Source organism: Drosophila montana, unplaced genomic scaffold, assembly GCF_035044405.1.
Source record: "Drosophila montana isolate Dmon_TW-CO22-7 unplaced genomic scaffold, ASM3504440v1 contig_1505_1, whole genome shotgun sequence".
NCBI classification, from domain to species: domain Eukaryota; kingdom Metazoa; phylum Arthropoda; class Insecta; order Diptera; family Drosophilidae; genus Drosophila; species Drosophila montana.
The window spans coordinates 3,351,979-3,371,621 of record NW_026996452.1 but is presented as its reverse complement, the minus strand read 5'-3'; the positions used below and the strand labels follow the sequence as shown (position 1 = coordinate 3,371,621).

The window sequence follows — 19,643 nt, the reverse complement described above, 5'->3', positions numbered from 1 at the left end:
TAATTTTCAAAGCCTACTATTAAATTCACGTTTTTTGATAACAATTATTTTTAAGGCTTTTACTTATTATTTTTATTTTATATTAAATATCTTGTATTAAGATTATCCAAAACAAGCTCCAAGACAATTAATTTTTTATTAAAGGACTATATTTTTAGACTTCTGTAGATATGTTTTGATATAACACTGAAGTATTATATGAATATGAAAATTTTTTTTCTTGTTCAACACTTTTTTTCGATAACCTCACTTTTGATGCACAAATTTTGACGTCAGTTTTGAAATCTTGTCGATTTAATCAAGTTAAACATGAATTAAATTTGTGTTTCTTGAACATGGAAATCTCTATTTGGTTCTATCGACAAACAGCTTTTTCTCTGAGATCTACCATCTTTCGATAACCTCACTATTGACACACAACTTTTGTGGATAGTTTTAGAAAGCTGCTTGATTAAATCAAGTTAAGCTTTAAATTTATTGGTTTTTCTTGACCATGTGATAATTGGATTTATCGATAAAGAGATTTTTCTCTGAGCTCTTTCCCCTACAATCTAACTACTTATCATCATTCAGTAATATTTTGCGCCAAGGATTTCTTTTCTATTTCTCATTTACTCGTTGCCATGCCTTTCTCTCTCCCCTTCTCTTTCTCTCCTATTCGCTGCTCATTAATTGTGTGTCGTTGTCGCAATTGTCACACATGTGCCATTTCTCATTATTGCGCCACACGAAATGAGCTTGGGAACTGAACTGAGAAACGCTCTCGCCACTTGGTTAATTGAAAAGTCATGATGGTCCTCATCATTAGCAGGGGCTTCGTGACTTATGCCGTGCCACAGCTGCCCCAAACGCCACATCCCATTTATGTAATCGATGCATGTCAAACAGCAAGCACAACAACTGAATGGCTTATGTGTGTGGGTGTGTGAATGTGTGTGTCTGTGACACATGTGCTGGAAAAAATGAAACGAAAAGCGCAACGAAACGTTACGAGAAGAGTGGCAAGGCAAAGGGAAGGAAGAAGCGATGCAGTGTGGCATCTAAAGCGGGACACAAAAAGCTATCTAGTTGTAAGCTCGTTGATTTCAATTTCTGAATGTGAAATGCAGGCACATTTGCATATTGCACATACGCCATGTGGCACAGGCCTCAGCACGTATTTGGCAAAAGAAAACAGCACGAAAAAAAAAAATGTTTTCTAATTAAGCGCCAGCAAAAATTAGAAAACAAAACATGGCTGACACATGACTGTATGTTAGTATTCGTTTTTTTTTTTTCGGCTTCTATTCTGTGCTCATCTCAAACTTTTACTATTTTAGAAATTTCTGGCTTTGAATGCGGCGCTTTGCTTTTTATTGCATAAACAAAAATACGAGAGGTTTTTAGTTTTGTCGCTGGCTAAAAAGTACATAAATTTCAAATAAGTCACGTTTCCGGCTTTGTAGCAGACACCCCCCCCCCCCCCCCCCACACACACACACCGCCTACAAATTGTGCTTTGTTGTGGCGTCTGCGGGCAGCGAAAAATAAAAAATAAGTACGTAAAAATAGTCAAACCAAAGCCACGGACTATAGCGAACAAAATGCCAAAATTAATGTTAAATAAAAGCTGCCCGAAATAAAAAAAATAAAAAAAAAACAAGAATGAACGCTAAAGTAGCAGGGGTTGAAAGTTGCGGGGCTTGGGTTTGAGGGGGGAGGGGGAGGGGGGGCCTGTCTGTATTCAGAAAGTTTTTGATTTCTAAAGTTGTACGGTTCAAGTTGTTTGGAGAACTGTGATATTTTCACCGTACCTTTTAAGCTGATTTGCAGATTATTATCAACAGCAGCAGCAGCAGCAGCAGCAGCAGTGGCAGTGGCAACAACAATGCTTCGAGAGTCGTTAAAAATAATATACTACATAAATACTCTTTCAGAATGAACAGGCATATTTCAAGTGGTGCCATCTGCTGTTGTAGTTACGCGAAAATAAATACATGGGACAGGAAATTCGAATTTCATTAACTTTCATTACTTTAACAACATTGTAAAGCTGCCAAATTATATGCTATACACATTATTTTTCCTTTTGACAAAAGGAAGGGTTCTTTTGAAAGCCGCACCATCTGTTTTTGTCATTAATTTAAATAATGTTGCCGAATTCAATTAAAAAAATATAGGTAACAGAAACTCAACTAATTTGATGATAATATTTAGAGCAAGGCTAATCAGAAGCTTCATTGCAGAATTTATCTTATTTATAGATAATTATACTTAATCATTTTATGCACTTTGGAAATACTAATCTTATCGCAAACAAATTAGACTATTAAATGATAAGCTTAACATATCACATTATATTTATATTTTCGATAATTTTCTCTTAGTCTGCATACTCTGTATACCCTAGAATACAGAACCTATCTGCACACCTGGCCATTCACCTAGCATGAGCCACAACAGCAGACAACTGACAGCTTATTTTTATTCACCGCATTTTTATTCCGCCATTTCACAGAGTTTATTGTGCTGCCCACTCGTTGCCCCGGCGCACACAAAAACAGAAACACACACACACACACACACACACACACACATGCACAAGCACCTGCCGCCCCCTTACACTTTTCCGGATTTATTATACACGCTTTATGTGCATATTTTTATGCACGCTCTGTAGTCGGGTATCATAATTTAGTCACGAAATTTGTGATGCACCACTGAAACCATAAAATAATGTAAATAGTATATATTTATTTGTATATATCTTACGAAATGTCACGACCTTAAGTGATGCTGAAACTTGCTACAGTTGCTTATTTAGGGTTTATTTCGACCAAGCTGAACTAGTTTATCATCGGACTACTTTATTTTGCTGTCACAAGCATAATTGTTTCATAAAGAACAGTACATTGTGTTTTAAACTTCTCTCAACTAACCAAGTCTTAGTTTAAGGGCTGCAATAGCCGAAAGTTTGCTTCTCTCTAATTCGGCATAGCTGACATTCCAAAGTGCTTTCACTTCTGTAAGGGCATTTAAACTTCGCCAAAGCCTGCAACTAGTCCCGCCTTATTATAGTACAAAAAATAAGCTCGTCGTTGTATAGCATTTGCTGTTCGCCATTTGCTTTGCATTTTTACGACTCGAATTTGTCGTTGTTGCTGTTTGCCTCGCCTGAAGTTTAATTGAATAAGTTGTAAGCGGATTTTACTGCAAGCCACGCGCCAGGCAGCTGTTGCTGCAGCTGCTGCCGTTGTGCCACACGGCGTATGTACAATGTTTAATTGAAACTCGCAGCATGCAGCGTCTAGCGTGATTTTTGAATAACAAATGACAACAACAAGAACATCAACAACAACTGGGAGGTGTTGCAATTTGATTGCATCCCTGAGCGAGATTTGCATTCATAATGCGCATTCATGAAAACATCATGAGCCGAGCACGGCAAGCTAAGCATAATTGGCGGTCAGCTATTGGATTAGCGCAGGGTCCACATAAATATTTCAATTTCATTTACAATTTGGTATTTTGTTATAATATGAACGAAATGGGGAAATTTCATCCAATTGGATTCTATGAATTCTGGTATGTTTCTGTTGTTTCAATTGCGAACGAAACTTGCTTTGGTTTTAAATCGAAAATGTTTATGAATATTTCTCTGGATATCTATTAAAGCCTTTTTTTAAATAATTGAAAAACTCTGTAGTATTTTAAGCACCTTTTTGCTGTTCACTTCATTGTTGACCATTTTTCTTTGGCGTGACCATTTCCTGTGCCCTGGCCCTGGCAGAGTGGAGCCTCACTCAAGTAGATCGTGATAACTGTCCAATGTGCGCAACGCCAATTGCAATGATGTGCACAGGAAGGCGGCCATTTCCATATCCTGCTGGCGGCTGGCAGCAGCACTTGGGCGACTTTCCTATTTTATTTTTTTTTTTTTGTAACATTAAAAATCAAGCATTTGCCTTTGTGCGTTGCCTACCTTTGGGCGCTGCACGTGCTGCAGCTGCTGCTGGCATACCGAAGCACTTACGCACACCCACACAGTGGCACGCACGTCGAAATGTAATTTCATGGCACACAAGTTTTTAATTAAATCGCATGGCAGACGATGCAGCCGAAGCAGCAGCCGAAGCAAAGGCAGCGGCAGCGGCAGCCTTTTAACATGCAATCAACAAACCACTCTGGCGTGCATATAGGGCAGCTATACAAGTGCATATGTATGGCTATAAGTTTATATATATATATATATATATATATTATATACACATACAAATGGCACACAAAACTGCAGCCTTAATGCGTTTTTCAAGTGGCAGCCCAGCAGCAGCAGCAGCAGCAGCAGCAGCGGAAACAGCTGGCGAGGCGGCCATTTTGCTGGCAGGCAACGATCCACATCCGCAACCGGGCAGGCCATTGGGCTTCAACTGAAGCCCCGCTCCACCTCCCTCTTCGCTCTTTGGCATACTCCAGCGGCAATCATCGTCACATAATTTTATTAAGCTCTTAGCCAGACAGCGGCCATAAACCGGGCAGGTCTGGAGTTGCTGATGCTTCTACTGCTCCCGCTTCTGCTGCTGCTTCTTTCTGTTTGCGGTTCGTTGACTGCTGCAACATGTTGTTCCCGTTATTGTTGCTTAACAACATTGCAAGTGGCGCCAAACACTGGAGCACTTCATTTGTGACATGCTCTTCAAGTTTTTATATGGATCAATTATATGTTTTTATTTAATGATCAAGCCACGAGTTGCTTGGTATATTAAACGTAATGGGCAGATTTCACAGGAAAATCAAGTCAAGTTGGCAAAAATGGAGTTTGGTTAAACTATATTCATAAAAAAAAATAAATATTTCATACTAAAACTTGATTTTTGATCGACTTTTCCCATGGCAGAATATTGATTATAATTCTTTAATAAATGTAATTAGATTTGTATTTATATTATTACAAAGAAAAGAAGAATTCCTATTTTCTTGGGGATTAGTTTTATAATTGTCTCAAAATATGGTCTTTGATTATATTAAAGTCTATAAAGCTAGCATCTCAAAAAAAAAAAAAAATAATGCTAAACTACAAACATGTAGTAAACAAAAGAAAATATAATTGGAAAGGCTTATCTTTATGTTTTAATATAAAGTTCCCAAATCTTAAAGAAAATAAGATAATTTATCTAGTCAGCTTAACGAGCTATTATTTAATTTTCACCTGTCTCTAATTTATTTGTATTGCATTCAAATTGAAAATAAATAATGAAGAAGCAATATTATTTAGGAAAACATTTATTTTGGTAGTCATATTTATATAATATAATATATAAATGCATGAAGCAATAAATGATGCTTAGCTGAATATTAAATATTATTAATGAAAAATTAATTATCGAATAATAAACAAAATTGCTCTTTAAAATATTTCATTATGCCCAAGATAGTCTTTATGCCCTGATAGTTAAACTCTCCGCCGTCATTCAATTTTTTATAGGGTATTTGCGCTGCAGGACATTAAATAGAAAATAATATTCTCTCGTTTTAATTAAGCACTTGGATGATTGGCAGTTGACTTGCAGCTTTCAAGCTTACTGTCGCTCAACTAAATTGCATTTAAGGCAGCTGCCTGGATCTCAGACTCAAGGCCGTGAAGGGGAGGGGGGGGGAAGCTCGTCGCTTGCATCTCTGATATTTATTTCATTAGCCGTGGCTGTCGCCTGTATTTGCTGGCAAATCAAACAAAAAATGCTTGTCAAGCTGCCTGCCAAAGACACTTTGACTTTGTTTATGGTAAACAGACAACAAGCGATATGGCCTTCGGGCGTGGCGTGGCGTGGGCGTGGCACACACAAAAACACCCATACACCCACACACACACACGTATTAGTGTGCTATAGCTAATGCAATGCGCCGCTGGCCTTGTGTTACTGCTGCTCTTGTTCTTGTTGTTGTTGTTGTTGGCTGTAGTTCTTAGACAGGCGACAGCCGCTGTCCGTAGCTCTGTCCCACTGTCTGTCTGCGGTATACATTACCCACATACTGTCACACACAACGCATACACGCACACACACACACAGACGCTGTTGTATTTGCTGGCATTATTGAGGCGCTCTGGCGGGACGTTCGAGGCACGGTTTGCTGTAGCGCAACAAGTTATGCAGCCGCAATTAGTTGGCTCGTCCCTCCACAAAATTTCTTGGCACTAATGCCAAAACCCAAGCCACACAGGCGACGACAACAACAACAACAGCAGCAACAGCAACAACAACGTTTGAAATCGACAACGCCGTCGGCAGATTCGTGTGTGGTGTACGCGGCGTATGCGTTATGCAATTTGAAGCGCGCCGTCGGCCACCACCCCCCCAGGCAAACACACTCGATTTAATGATATTTATGTATAACACACATTGAATACCTATCGAATGCCAGCGTTGGGTATAAGCAATGTATAAGCCAATTTGTCGCCAATTAGACAAATTAGATAAGTTATAAGGTTTAAGAAATTATTTTTAGCGCAACTAGAACATATTAATTTAACACGGTTAGCTATTCATTCAGATATTTCTGAGCTTATTGATTATTGAGTAAGCAAGGGGCAAACCAATTTAGTGCTAATGTTTTGTAAAGAAAAAGAATCATAGTTGCACCTATTCTTAATTGAAATGTAACATTCGTCATTCTGTACGACTTGACTATAATTTATAAAACTCTTCTTGGAATATTGGAAGTCTCTTTGAAGCACAGAAACATGTTTGAAAAATCTTAGAATTTTTATTGATCTATAATTTGTATAGTACATTTACACGCAAGCCAGCAGAACTCTTGTTTATACTAATTTTGACATAATAATAAACATTTAATATATTTACTAAATATTTATTGTTGCATTATTCCGCTTTAAATTAGTCTTAGCCCCGCTCTAGATATTTTGTATGTTGTCATTTTAATTTAAAAATTATATAAATGCCAAAGTTTTTATACTTGGGTCTTTATATTCGACTCTATTAAGCAAAGGAACATTGCTTGTGTGCTGTTAAATATTTATGTACATTAGAGATGACCTTTAAAAGTGGCTACGACAACAACAACAACAACAACAATAGCGTGTGCGAAAATTTTGATTGCATTCATTATGCAAATATATATAAGTATAAAGCAAATTTTGTGAAGAGCACTTTCTATAAGAAATATAAAAATAAAAAATATATGAATATGTGTGCTTATATTTGCCTCTATTTTTGTACGTGTGTGTGTGTGCAGCAAATTTATGTGGCAATTAACAACACTCTCTGGACACAAAAGCAACGATCCCAAAAAATATTCATTAAAATTTTCCATTGTTTGGTCCGAGCAGATTTTTGTGGCTTATCGCAAGTGCAATGTGTCTTCAGTTTGTAGTTGTGCGTGCGTGTGTGCGTGTGTGTGTGTGTGTGTGTGTAAGGTCTCTTGTGTAAATTTAGAAATTTATAGTTATTTAAAAATTCAGACAAACACGCATACACATGAGTGTGGCACTTTTGTAGCCAAATATGAATAAATTATCGGTCCATTGTTTGCTGCTTGAAACGTAACCAGAAATTGCCCATTGCCCAGCAGAGAAGTTTAAGCCAAGACTTTGGCCATAAGCAACAAGGATACGGAGACACACAAACACACACAAACACACAGACACACAGACACACACATAATGCAGAGGGATAAACTAGTAGTTGTTACGGGCGAAGCATTGTCTTAGCCACCCAACACGCCCACACTCGACTGAAATGCCAACCCTTGCAGATGCTGTTGACATGGCTTTTGTCATTTTCTGGTTACGGGCAAGCGAACAAAGCCAAAACTCGGAAAGGAAGTGCCCCAGGGAGAGCAGTAGGTGGAGCAAGCAGCCGTCGGGCTGGATTGGGATTAAGGTAAGGGGCCAGCTGTATGTGGATATGGAACGTGAGCAAACTTTGAATACAGTTGGCGCCGTGTTGTTTATGCTGTATCAAATTTAACACACAGATAAAGCGAGAGCCCGACTGAGAGAGAGAGAGAGAGAGAGAGGGGAGAGGAGAGTAAGGGAAAGAGCGCCAACCGTTGCTCATTAAATTGCATTCATATGCAATTGCCAAATTATTATCGCAAATATTTTCACACTTATTTATAGCACCAACATTTAATGGATTTAACAAGTGCACTGAAACAATAATTAAAATTGAATTTTCATACGGCATGAAATAAATTGCTTGCAATTTTAAAATTAATTTAAAGAGAAAGAATAATATTCATATGCTTTTAATTTTCTAAGGGCAGGAGAAAATACCAGTGTTAATGTTTTTAACTATTTTCAAAAGTGAGTTCGCTTTAACAAAATTAATTTATACAAAAATTAATTTGGATTGTAAAATTAATTTGTTTATTGCAAGCATTAAACTATAATTGTTTATTTGTGTTAAATTAAAAATGATTGCATTTATTTATATCTTTTAATAATGATTGATTAATTAATTATAATATTATTTTGCTTATGCTCTTTGATTAATTCAAAGAGATTTATATTTGTTTATTATATTAATGCTTATTACGTTAATGGCATTTCAAGGATAATTGAAGCATTTATAAAACAATTTACCACGAATTGTTAATTAATTCATGTCGAATATTTTATTAATCATCGGCACGTTTTTGTTAGCACAATCAACTCAATGGCTGCTACAAATTATATAAAACAACTTTAAGTACAACTAAAGCCAAGTTGAGCACTTCAGCTGGCCAACACGATTGCTGCTCTTGCTGTTGTTGTTGTCCAAGAAAAGTTGTCGAAAACAAATGCAGCATTTCAATTAAGTTGCCCTGGCAGCTAGCTAAAGCTGAAGATTGAACGCTCCAGCGGGAGCTGTGGCAATGCTCAAATATGCGAAGCCGGAGCCAAGCATTCGTCGGGCCAACTTGGCTCAACAAAGTTGAAATAGCTAGCCAAATGGCTGGCATTGCTCATACGCCCCACCTCCGCTACCCCTCCTGGCCCGACCAAGCAGCCAGCACAGAAAAGGTGGTGCAGCAAAGTGCTCAAGCAAATGGGCAAATCGTTAACGTGGAGCCAACTCACTCAATGTAAGGGATTTTATGGCTGTTCGTACCGGGCTCAACTGCTGGCTGGCTGGCTGGCTGACTTGGCCTGCAAGAGGGGTTGTCTGCTCAGAGGTCGCATCGCATTTCGGTTTCATTGTCAATTGACACTATTGCAGCTGCACTCAGCGTTGGTCAAATCGCGGCAACGGCCACGTTGCCACAGCCGTGCCGCTTGTGGCAGTCGTGTGAAGCGAGCGAGCGCTGCCGCGCCCATTTGTTTTATGGCCCAGTGGCAGCTGCTTATTGCAGTCGCTTTGCTTCGATGTGGCGACGTGTACCCGTTACCCGATACGCTTTACCACTTTGTTTACTGGCCAACTTTCGAGAGCTGCTGCAAATTGAAATTGTTGAAACTTTGGTGTCTTGCCCCAGTCTACTTGCCACACAGCTGCTACTACAGTTTGCGCAGACTTGTGGCTCTGCACTTCCGCTAATTAATTGGCATAGGAAATTAATATCAGCTTTAATGTATTTAGCCTTGATTAATGAATAATTGACGGACAGCTGCAACAAATGACTGACTGACTGATGGACGCAGCAACTGACGGACTGACCCCAACTGCTTGACTGGCAGGTGCGTTGGCTCAAAAGCAAACTTCACTTCAAAGCTCGCAAAATGGGCAAAACGAGTATAACGACAACAACAAAAAAAGTTGACATTTTTAGCTTCATTAATCATTTAAACGGGTCGCACAGGTTGACACGGCAAAAACAAACGATACAAACCGGGGCGGGGGTAGGTGTGTGTCGGCCAGGGCAAACGGCATCAAAACTTTACCCGGCCAGGTTATTAATTACACAAATGGAAATGGCCTGGTCGCCGCCAACTGGGCAGAAATGCAAGTCAATAACAAGTAAACTAAACAGCAAAATAAATAAACGAAAAGGCTTAAATAAAATAAATAAAAAATAAGCGAGTAACTTAACTAAACTAAACTGAACCCAGTAGCTCAGAGCCGCTAAAAATATTGGAGATTCCTTGTACGCACATACAAACGAACATGCAGACGGACAGACAGTGGGACATGTCTATATTGACTCAGCTTTTGATGCTGATCAAGAATATATCAACTTATTCGGAGAAACCTGCTTCTGCCTGGGCTTTCGCCCATTTACAATCAGTTCAGGGCAAGAATCAGTTCACAGAAGAGAACAATATACGTGCACAAGTACGTATATTTATTGCAGGCACTGCAAAAAGTTGACTTTCAATCGAATTGGCGCGCTATTTGTAGCTCATGCAGCTCTCATTTTTTTATTTATATATATATATATATATATAAATTTCTTTGAATGTTAATTTGGCTTGCAACAAATAGTCCCAGGGCAATTTCAATAACGAATTTTCCAGGGAAACGCGTGCAACATTAAATCCAGCAGCTTAATTGAAAACATTCTGAAAAGCGTTCACTTTTATTGATGGACAGGATTGGGATGAGGGGGGCATGCATAAAAAATATCATTGACTAAGTAAATAAAATTTGTAAATGGATAAATGTATATGTATATATATTTGTGCTATTATTTTTGTTGCGCAGAGGTATTACGACTCGTGCCGGTACTTTTATAGCTTCTCCGCTTATTTATAAATATATTATGTATACTTTAAAAAATACTTTCAATTCTCAATTGACTATACAAATCCATAGAAAAATACTATTAAATTGTTGTCGGTTTATATAAGTGCCCATGACATAAATACCACAACAGATTAAACCTTTTTAATACTATGCTTCTTACTCCCATATTGGTAACCATATTTGTAAGTCAGTTAAAAGCAAACAGGCTGTCAGAAATACCAGACAATTTATTTGAAATGTTCTCTATGTCATTTCAATGAAACGACAAATGTATTTTAGTAGAGAAACAAAATAAGACCAAAACAATATAATAATAACAGCCAACATTTTACACAATTACAACATTGAAAGCTATTACAGCTGCGTGCAGTTGCGCGAGACAACAAAATGCACTTTCCCAGTGCTGAGCAGGGGCATACCATTGGCATTAGCCAACACTAAAGCATTGTCACACACACAATTTTGGGCAATTATTTATTTTGCTAGGAGTCCGGTACGCTGGCAGTTTATCTTGACAGTCATTAAATAGCCGCAGAGCGTCAGGAATTTGTGATATATACGTATACAACCTACATATATGTATATATATTTGTGTATATGTGTGTGAGCGTGCGTGTGTGCATTTCTGGCACGCTTTGTGGCAATTTTGGGGTAAGCGTGACCAGATCCTTTTATGCAGGACTAGCTGACCACATGCAAACGCCCGCTTATCGCACTTATCACGCGAGTTATTTGCTTTTGCTCTTTGCCGGCAAAATGTGTATAATTTTTATCGCCCGCCAGTGTGGGCTAGCTTAGTTTATTGACCCAACACGACCACCGACAGCCATCTAGGTAAAGTAACAGGCTGGCAATTTGTAAGCGACATCGAATGGCCATCTATTTTGTGAGTCTAGTTTGTTTGGGCGAGGGAGGCGACTCGATTTTGCGTGTGAGCTAAATTTGAGTTAACGTCGAGATTCGCTTGGTTTGTCTCTAAAAATAGCACGGACATAGACATAGAGAAACACACAGACACAGACACACACACACACAGACACGGCCTATTACACGCGCCATGATAGATGATTTTCCTCTTTGGGGCTAATAATAGCACGGAAAATCAACCCCCTCTCCTCTGCTCCACATACCGCAGGCGCCCTGTCGTCCCATTTGCAGCGCCACTTTCATTAAAATTTTCGCCTAGACGCAAACATTGTATTGACATTTCAATTAATTAAGAGCCTGGAAACATCGTTCGTTGTAAGCTTTGACCTTTGGCTCTGACTGATGTTACAGCCCAGCCGGAGAAATGGCCGAGATGCATTCGAAGCGTTGACAAAACCAAACACACAAACAAAAGCTTTGCTCCCACATTATTATGTACATTTATTTTACTCCCCGAATTTCTGGCTAAATAAGAAAAATTGCTTAGAAAGTGGTCAAGGCCTGCATGTAGTGAATTAATTATAAGACATTACTAATAAGTGTCTGCATTAGGTTAATTTGCTGAATAAATACTTCTACTGGACCACAAACTCTTATAACATTAACAAAGTCGAGGCGTTTCTGCGTTTCGTTGCATTTACCCTTGATTCGATTCTATATGGAACATGAACTTAATTACTTTGAAAATCGAATTCTTTCGAAAAGTTTACTTCCTTTAATCAACATTTTATATACAAATAACTTTGTTTTACTTTTATATATTTTAACTTATTTTTGCTTCCATTTGTAGCTAGAACTGTCTTTAAATAATAATTTTCAGCCAACTTTCTAGTCGCATCTCGCTTTTAGGCATTGCACTTTAACCTTTGCCTTTAAGTGAACTCTTTCCACAAACTCTTATAACATTAACAAAGTCGACGCGTTTCTGCGTTTCGTTGCATTTACCCTTAATTCGATTTTTTATGGAACATAAACTTTACTTTTTATCAATATTTTATACACAAATAAACTTTCGTTTTCCATTAGTAGGTAAAACTGTCTTTAAATAATCAATTTTTTTGAAATTTTCAGCCAACTTTCTAGTCGCATTTCGCTTTTAGGCGTTGCACTTTAACCTTTGCCTTTAAGTGAACTCTTTCAGCGTGCCTTTCACTTGCTAAAAAACGCACACACACACATTTTATTTGTTGTTGTTTATTGCTGATTTCAAATCTTTATCAAATGGCTGCGAGAATAAATGTTAGAGTTAAGCCGCCGGCTGAGGTGGGCTTTATGCAAATCCTTGCGCCGCAAAATGTCACTCACACAAACACAAACACATACCCACACGCACACAACTAAACGGCAAAATGATACTAAGCCCACTTACTTACAATTTAGCGAGAAACAAAAAAAACCAGAAAATCATAAAAAAAAATAAAATAAAAATACAACAAGAAACTGCAAAAGCGAGAGTGTAAAAATTTTGCATACATAAAACGACGAGTGAAGCGGGCGTAAAAAAAATGAATCCAGCTTTATGACACGCACACACAAGTACAAGTTGCATACGCACACACACAGAGAGACACAAACACAACACTTGACTTTATTCCGTTGCCAGCAGCGCAAGTGTGCGTGAGCCCGCGCGCGTGTGTGTGTGTGTGTGCAGTTATATGTGTGCGTGTGTGTGTGTGTGAACTACTTTCGCGCCGTTATACAAGCGGGCGGCACAAAATCCAATCAACATAACGAGCTACAAGCGCCGCTGAGCGGCATAAAATGAAAAAAAATAAAAAAATAAATATATATACACACACGCACACAGACATACACGGCAATGTGAGTGCTTAAATACGCATACATGTGTGTATGTGGGTGTGCGTGTGTGCGTTCAGATTGCACACAGCATGCTCAACACGCTCAACACGCCATTTGGCAGTGCTGGAAAACACTGCGCGAAATCAGGGCTGTCTACCACAGTAGATGCCTTAAGCCTAGCAAAGCGCGCCCCCCCAAGACACAAACAAAATAAATAAAACCCTCCCGGAAAAGGGGTAGACCAAACGGACTAGCTATGGAATTTCAGAATTTGCGAAATCATTGCCGGAATAATGCCCTAAGCCTTATGCACTCCTCCCTCCCTCGCTGCCAGAGTATTTGAGCTTAACAAGCAAACAAAAAATATTGTTTGTTGCTTTAATAAATTCCCTTTGCCTTGGCGACAATTACTTACGGGCAATCAAATGTTAAAGCCTAAACGCTTGAGGAAATTTGTTGATTTAAGATAAAATATGATAAAATTGTTGAAAACTATGGGGAGTTGAGTTGGGATATTCTAGAAAACAATAACAAATCGAATTCAACTTAAAAGCTGCTAACTTTATGTCCTTCATCTCACATCAAACTTTCTATGTACATATGTCTAATTAACTTCAGTGTTTATAGTCCGATCCTTTTGATATTATATAAATGTATAACAAATCGCAAGTATGTGTCCTATTTTGTACGTAATGGAGGAGATATGCAAAAAGTGAAATATTTTCAATCTATATACTCTACATATACGAAACAACCAATTTGGTGACTGTAGCCATTATAAACTTCAAGTTATCTCAAAATCGATATTTATCGATATTATGAATATAAATTAAAATAATAATAATAATAAAAACATTCGAATCTTTACTAAATTAGAAAGAAATCGTGTCAAAATGAACACAACTTCAATAATCGCATGCATAAGTTAACTAAGTAGCTTTGGCCCAACAGCAGGCAACAATCACAACAATTCACTTAAATTTAGAAGCAATTCTATTTTTATAAATAGATTATGCCCACCTTCCCAACCTATCCACAGCATATGGCAACCAGCTGTGAGCCCATTGACTGTCCACCCATGTAAGACCCAACTCTATATATCTTTTTGCTGCCCATTAATATTGTTCGCAGAGCCTTTTGTACCGGGCGTTCATTCAACTTATAGCCAAGAGCAGGCAACAACGACAACAACAACAATAAGCGTTGTGACAAGCGACATGCAAAAAAAAAAAGAAAATATCGGCCTGAAACTGAAACTGAGACGCGCAAAGTCCTGGCCAAGAGAGGCTGCGAGCCAGCGGGTGTTTCGGGCCGAGGAAGGCAGACAAAAGTGTAGTAAAAACTGTGCGCAAAAGTGTGTCGACTTGGCAACAACAACAACAACAAAAGCAACAGCAACAACAAAACAGCAGCAACAACAAACAAATGAAATAAAAGTAAACCCATTTACACCACAGCTCGAAGAAGGATGAGCAGCCCGCTGCCAACTGTGACGGCAGGTCGGGGGCAGGGTGCATTCCGCTGTGTGGGCTGACGAGTGTGAGCTGACAACGTGAGGCGGTGGCGCCGTCTGCTTGGCAAGCGGCAAATGTGGGGCATTTGGCAGTCGTGGTCACAGTCGCAGTTCCAGTTGCAGTTGCAGTTGCAGTTGCTCCATCGCATTATTAAGTTCCTTTGACAGCGGGCCAAAAACGTAGACTGCCCGTGGATTGTTTTTGGCGATGGGCATATAACGAATTGTTTATAAAATGAACACGAAACACGAATGGCAAAACACGTGTCAAATCGCGTGTTAAGTCGAGAAAATTCGTGTTAAGTTGTGCCAAGTCGTGAGCAAGCAATATTAAGTCATGTCAAGTCCTCTAATATCGGGCCTAGTCGTGTCAAGTCAGGTGTGAAATTGTATTGCATCGTGTCATGTTCGTATAAGGTCGTGTCAAGTCGTGTTGAAAACTTTTCACTAAAGACAAGTAGTTTTAAGTCGTTGTGAAGGCGTGAGCAAGCAATATTAATTCATGTCAAGTAGATATTAATTCGTGTTGTATCGTGTCATGTTCGTGTTAAGTCGTATTGTGTTGTTTCATATCGATTGGAATAATATTCTATCGTGTCAAATCGTGAGTAAGTAGTGTTAAGCCTTGTAAAGTCGTGTAAGGTACAATTTGGTAAGGCAGGCAGCTTTAAATCGTATTATATTGTGTGGCTTTTCTGTTAAGTTTTAAGTCGTGTCAAAACGTATTTAGTCATATTAAGTTTGGCTCAATTGTATCAAAAGCGCATTTCATCTTCAAGTTGTGTTGGGACCTATAAGATGTCGTGTCGTGTTAAGTCGTGTTCAATAGTCTTCAGCCGTGTCAAATTGTGTTAGATCGTGTGAAATAGTTTTTTTCGCACAAAATCCCATTCAAAAAGTCGAACACGAAAGCGCAAAATGCGCTCAGCTCTGGCACTTCTAACCCTGTGTGGGAGTGATTGTGTTGCTGCTGTTCCTTCGGCTGCTTCAGTATCAGCTGCAAAACAGTCAACAAAACTGACATGGCCAGGCTAGCCCGTGCATAACAACAAGAACACAATGCATTACAGCAACAGCAACAGCAACGGCAATAATAACAAAAACAATGTAGACAGCAACTTTGTGTATTTATGGCACGAAATTGCGGGCACAGCAGCAAATTAACACAGAACGAATCCTGGCCAGCCTGTTGCCATTCCGTTAAATTGATTATTTGGTTGCGCTGCACAAACCCATACACACATGGACACACATGCACACTATTAAGCAGATGCAATTCCGCACGACTCGGTCATGGCCATCGGCAATAGCCAACACCAATGCAACTTTTGTTCAGCCAGTTGTCCTGGCTGACTGTTGTCCTGGCAGCCAGCCTGCTATGCAACTGATATGCATAAAAGCCGCATTCAAAACTGGGCGTGGCAGCCGCACACACGCAGTTATCGGCATTCACAGCACGTCGCCCAGTGAAGTGCACAAAATGCTTATAAATGGATTAATTCGATTGCAATATTCACATTTGCATGGCCCACGCTTTGGTTCTGGTTCAGGTTCTCCTTCTGATCCTGCCTGCAGTTGCTGGATTCTGTTTCTGGCCAGAGCGTTCCTTGCTGAAAGTCACTTTTGCATTGTCCGTCAAGCGGAATTGTTTTAATTGTCGGGAGCGTAATGATTTTTCATGGGCTTAACGACCCATTTTAACTGCATACTGCATTTTAATCTAGTTTACTGGGTAACGCCAGTGCGGCAACCATTAAGTACTTACACATATATGAGCTGTAAACTCTGGTATTACTTTTATTGGATTTCCTTTTATTTTTTTTTTTTAGATTTTTTCAAATATATTTGCGTTTGCTTAAATAGGTATTTTTATACCCTGAACCCATTACAAATGGGTAAAACGGGTATAATGTATTTGTGCAAATGTATGTAACAGACAGAAGGAAGCATCTCCGACCCCATAAAGTATATATATTCTTGATCAGCATCAACAGCCGAGTCAATCTAGCCATGTCCGTCTGTCTGTCCGAAATTTTAGCTGTAGGTCCTCCTAGTACCCCCGCAGATCGCGTTTGTTTCTCCGTTTCCAAGTAATCGATATAGAAATCCTGTTTTTTAAACGATTTTGGTAAATAATAAGAGCTAGAGTCACCAAACCTGACATGTAGCTTCTAGAATAGTATATATATGTATATAACATATATCTTTCATTTTATAGCTATCGCCATCTAACCGCTACCACCACAAAGCTATAAATCATGTTAGTAAACCAACTTGTATTGCCTACCTATTTAAGCTATAATTTAAATGCAATTTTTTTGTATTTTAATTTTTCTTTATTACTGGTAAAGCAAACGAGCGAGTAGCTCGAGCTGCATTTGGTGTTGGAATAAGAGGGTTCCGGGTATCTCCTAGTCGGAAGCTCCCGACTAGAACCTCTTACTTGTTTTTATATGTTGACCTATGTTCCATTTAATTTACTTTGTTTAACGACAAATTATCAACAAAAGTCTTACTAGCACACAGAGAAGCTAAAGAATTTAATTCAGAATTTATGTTAAGTTAATTTAGACAGATCGACAAAATAGACTGAAAAGTAATTATATAAATATATAAATATATATATATATATATAATATCACAAATGGCAACTGTTATTTATAATTATCTGTAATATTCTTAGCGTTATTTTTATCGATCAGAACTCTCTTCAAAATATGAAATGTCACATGTTATTAATCTAAATCAAACCAAAATCTGTATTCCTCTTTTTCCAATCTTGAATTCATATTAAAAAAAAAATTTATATGCTTTTAAAATTGATTGCCTCGTTTTTGTCACTTTTTGCCAGCTTGTCACAAGCTTATTGAGTATCAGAATTTCTTTAGGCACTCGGATGCAACTGACAGTGTCTGACAATTGTACGCACACCTTTATATCTGCTCAAACGACAGCTGGTCACTTAAAAGTGGCCAAATATCGAATTTTAATTGAATTTATGGCTACGTACGGTGACAAACATTTATAGTTGCAAATGGGTTTTGCTGTTCAGATTCTCGCCAAGTGGCATGTTAATTGGCCAAATTTGATTTTGAACTTAATTTCACACCAAAAGGATGCCATGTTTGCGTGCATGTGTATGCATGCAGGTGGATGTTTAATTTCAGTAATTAAATTTTAGGCATTTCGGTTGAAATTCACAAGCTTAGGCGATAGAACGATTATATATAGGTGGAGATAACATTTATATAAATTAGGATATTTAACTAAAGCTTATTATAATTAATTTCGGATAGATTAAATATGTAAAATATATAAAATATAAAATATAAACACTCTGACTAGAACAAGGTAAAATGAATATGGGTTCGAGCCAAAGCTGTGTTTTATTGATGTGAAAAACAATTAACTGAACTCTTTAGACATTAGCTTGAATCCCAAACCGAAGCAGCAACGTTTTCTTTATTGACTTATAATGATTATCTTTTCAGCTAGTCCCTCAATACTTGGATCACACAGCACACACACTCAGACAAGAGCTGATCTAGAGCTTCAGCTAGAGGATCAGTTTCAGCAGCTGGGTGGAGAGTTTGCGCCTAGCCATGGGCACCGGACACTATTTCTGGGCGATCTTCTACTTTACCAGCCTGTGCAGCGCCTCACTGTAAGTACACGCAACAAGGCCGATGCATCACACTCACAGTAGTTGCTAAAAGTATGCCACTTTATTTATGTTTTTGTCGCCCATTTTAACATTGTTGGATTTATGTTTTTTGTTTTTGACCTCACATGTTGCACTCGAGTGCGTGTGAGTGCCGACGCTCCAGCAGTCGATTTGCATACAATTGCCGTTAATTTGCCGGATGGCCACGCCCTCTCAAAAGAGAGGCCATGTACATATACTTATAAAGAGTGTATATGGTATATGATATACATGATATATATTTTAAGTAGTGCTTTAGTCTGCTGTAGTTCGCTTTTTGCGTTTGTTGTGTTTTCAGCCACGCCCACTCTTTCGCCACTCGCTCGCTCCGCCCCGTCCCGTAGCACGCAGTCACTTGAACTTGTAATCTCATTACCATAACATGTTTTTATGCATTTTAACAGTTTCACTTCACAACATCATTAAAATGTAATTAATTTTCATGTAATTTTTGTCGGAGCATAAATTTTGGAATTATTTACGCTCAAGCCGAGGACAGAGCCAGCAGCAATTGTGACCTGGCTTTGCCTGGGCTTCTGATATGTGCGACAGTGTATAATGAAGATGTGATGAATTCAGAGTCCACAAAAAAAAAATAAATAAATAAATAAAAACTTACAAACACACTTCACTCAATTTGTACATAATTTATATAAAACAGAACAAATTAAACAAAAAATTAAAATAAGGACACAAAAAAAAATAAATAAAAAAATCACACAAGTTGCTGTACATTTTATGCAAATCTTTTCGTTTTTTGCAATTCTAAAAAGTCACCAAAAATTTGTTCAGCATATTTTTCAAAACTACTTCAGAATATTGTCTAAAATACTCGAATACACAAACCCAATCACATAATGGAAAAAACTCAAAAAATTAAAATTACACGTGCGTACCTATCCATATCCTGATTTCAGAGCAAATAATGCCAAAATAAATTTCCGAGAAAAGGAGAAAAAAGTCTTAGATCAAATTTTAGGTGCAGGCAAATACGATGCCAGAATACGACCATCTGGAATAAATGGCACAGGTGAGCATATAC

At 38.3% G+C, this 19,643-nt stretch overlaps 1 protein-coding gene across 15 annotated transcripts in view; it reads left to right on the top strand.

The window, feature by feature from the left end:
* The window catches only part of GluClalpha (glycine receptor alpha 1), a 49,683-nt gene that overhangs the window by 6,954 nt on the left and 23,086 nt on the right, over positions 1-19,643 (top strand). For all 15 annotated transcript variants that reach the window (XM_064689449.1, XM_064689422.1, XM_064689390.1 and 12 more), the window contains exons 2-3: positions 18,390-18,562; positions 19,519-19,631. In XM_064689449.1, coding sequence (XP_064545519.1) covers positions 18,501-18,562; positions 19,519-19,631 — 175 coding nt within the window. In that variant the 5' untranslated portion in view covers positions 18,390-18,500. The remainder of the gene's footprint in view (positions 1-18,389; positions 18,563-19,518; positions 19,632-19,643) is intronic.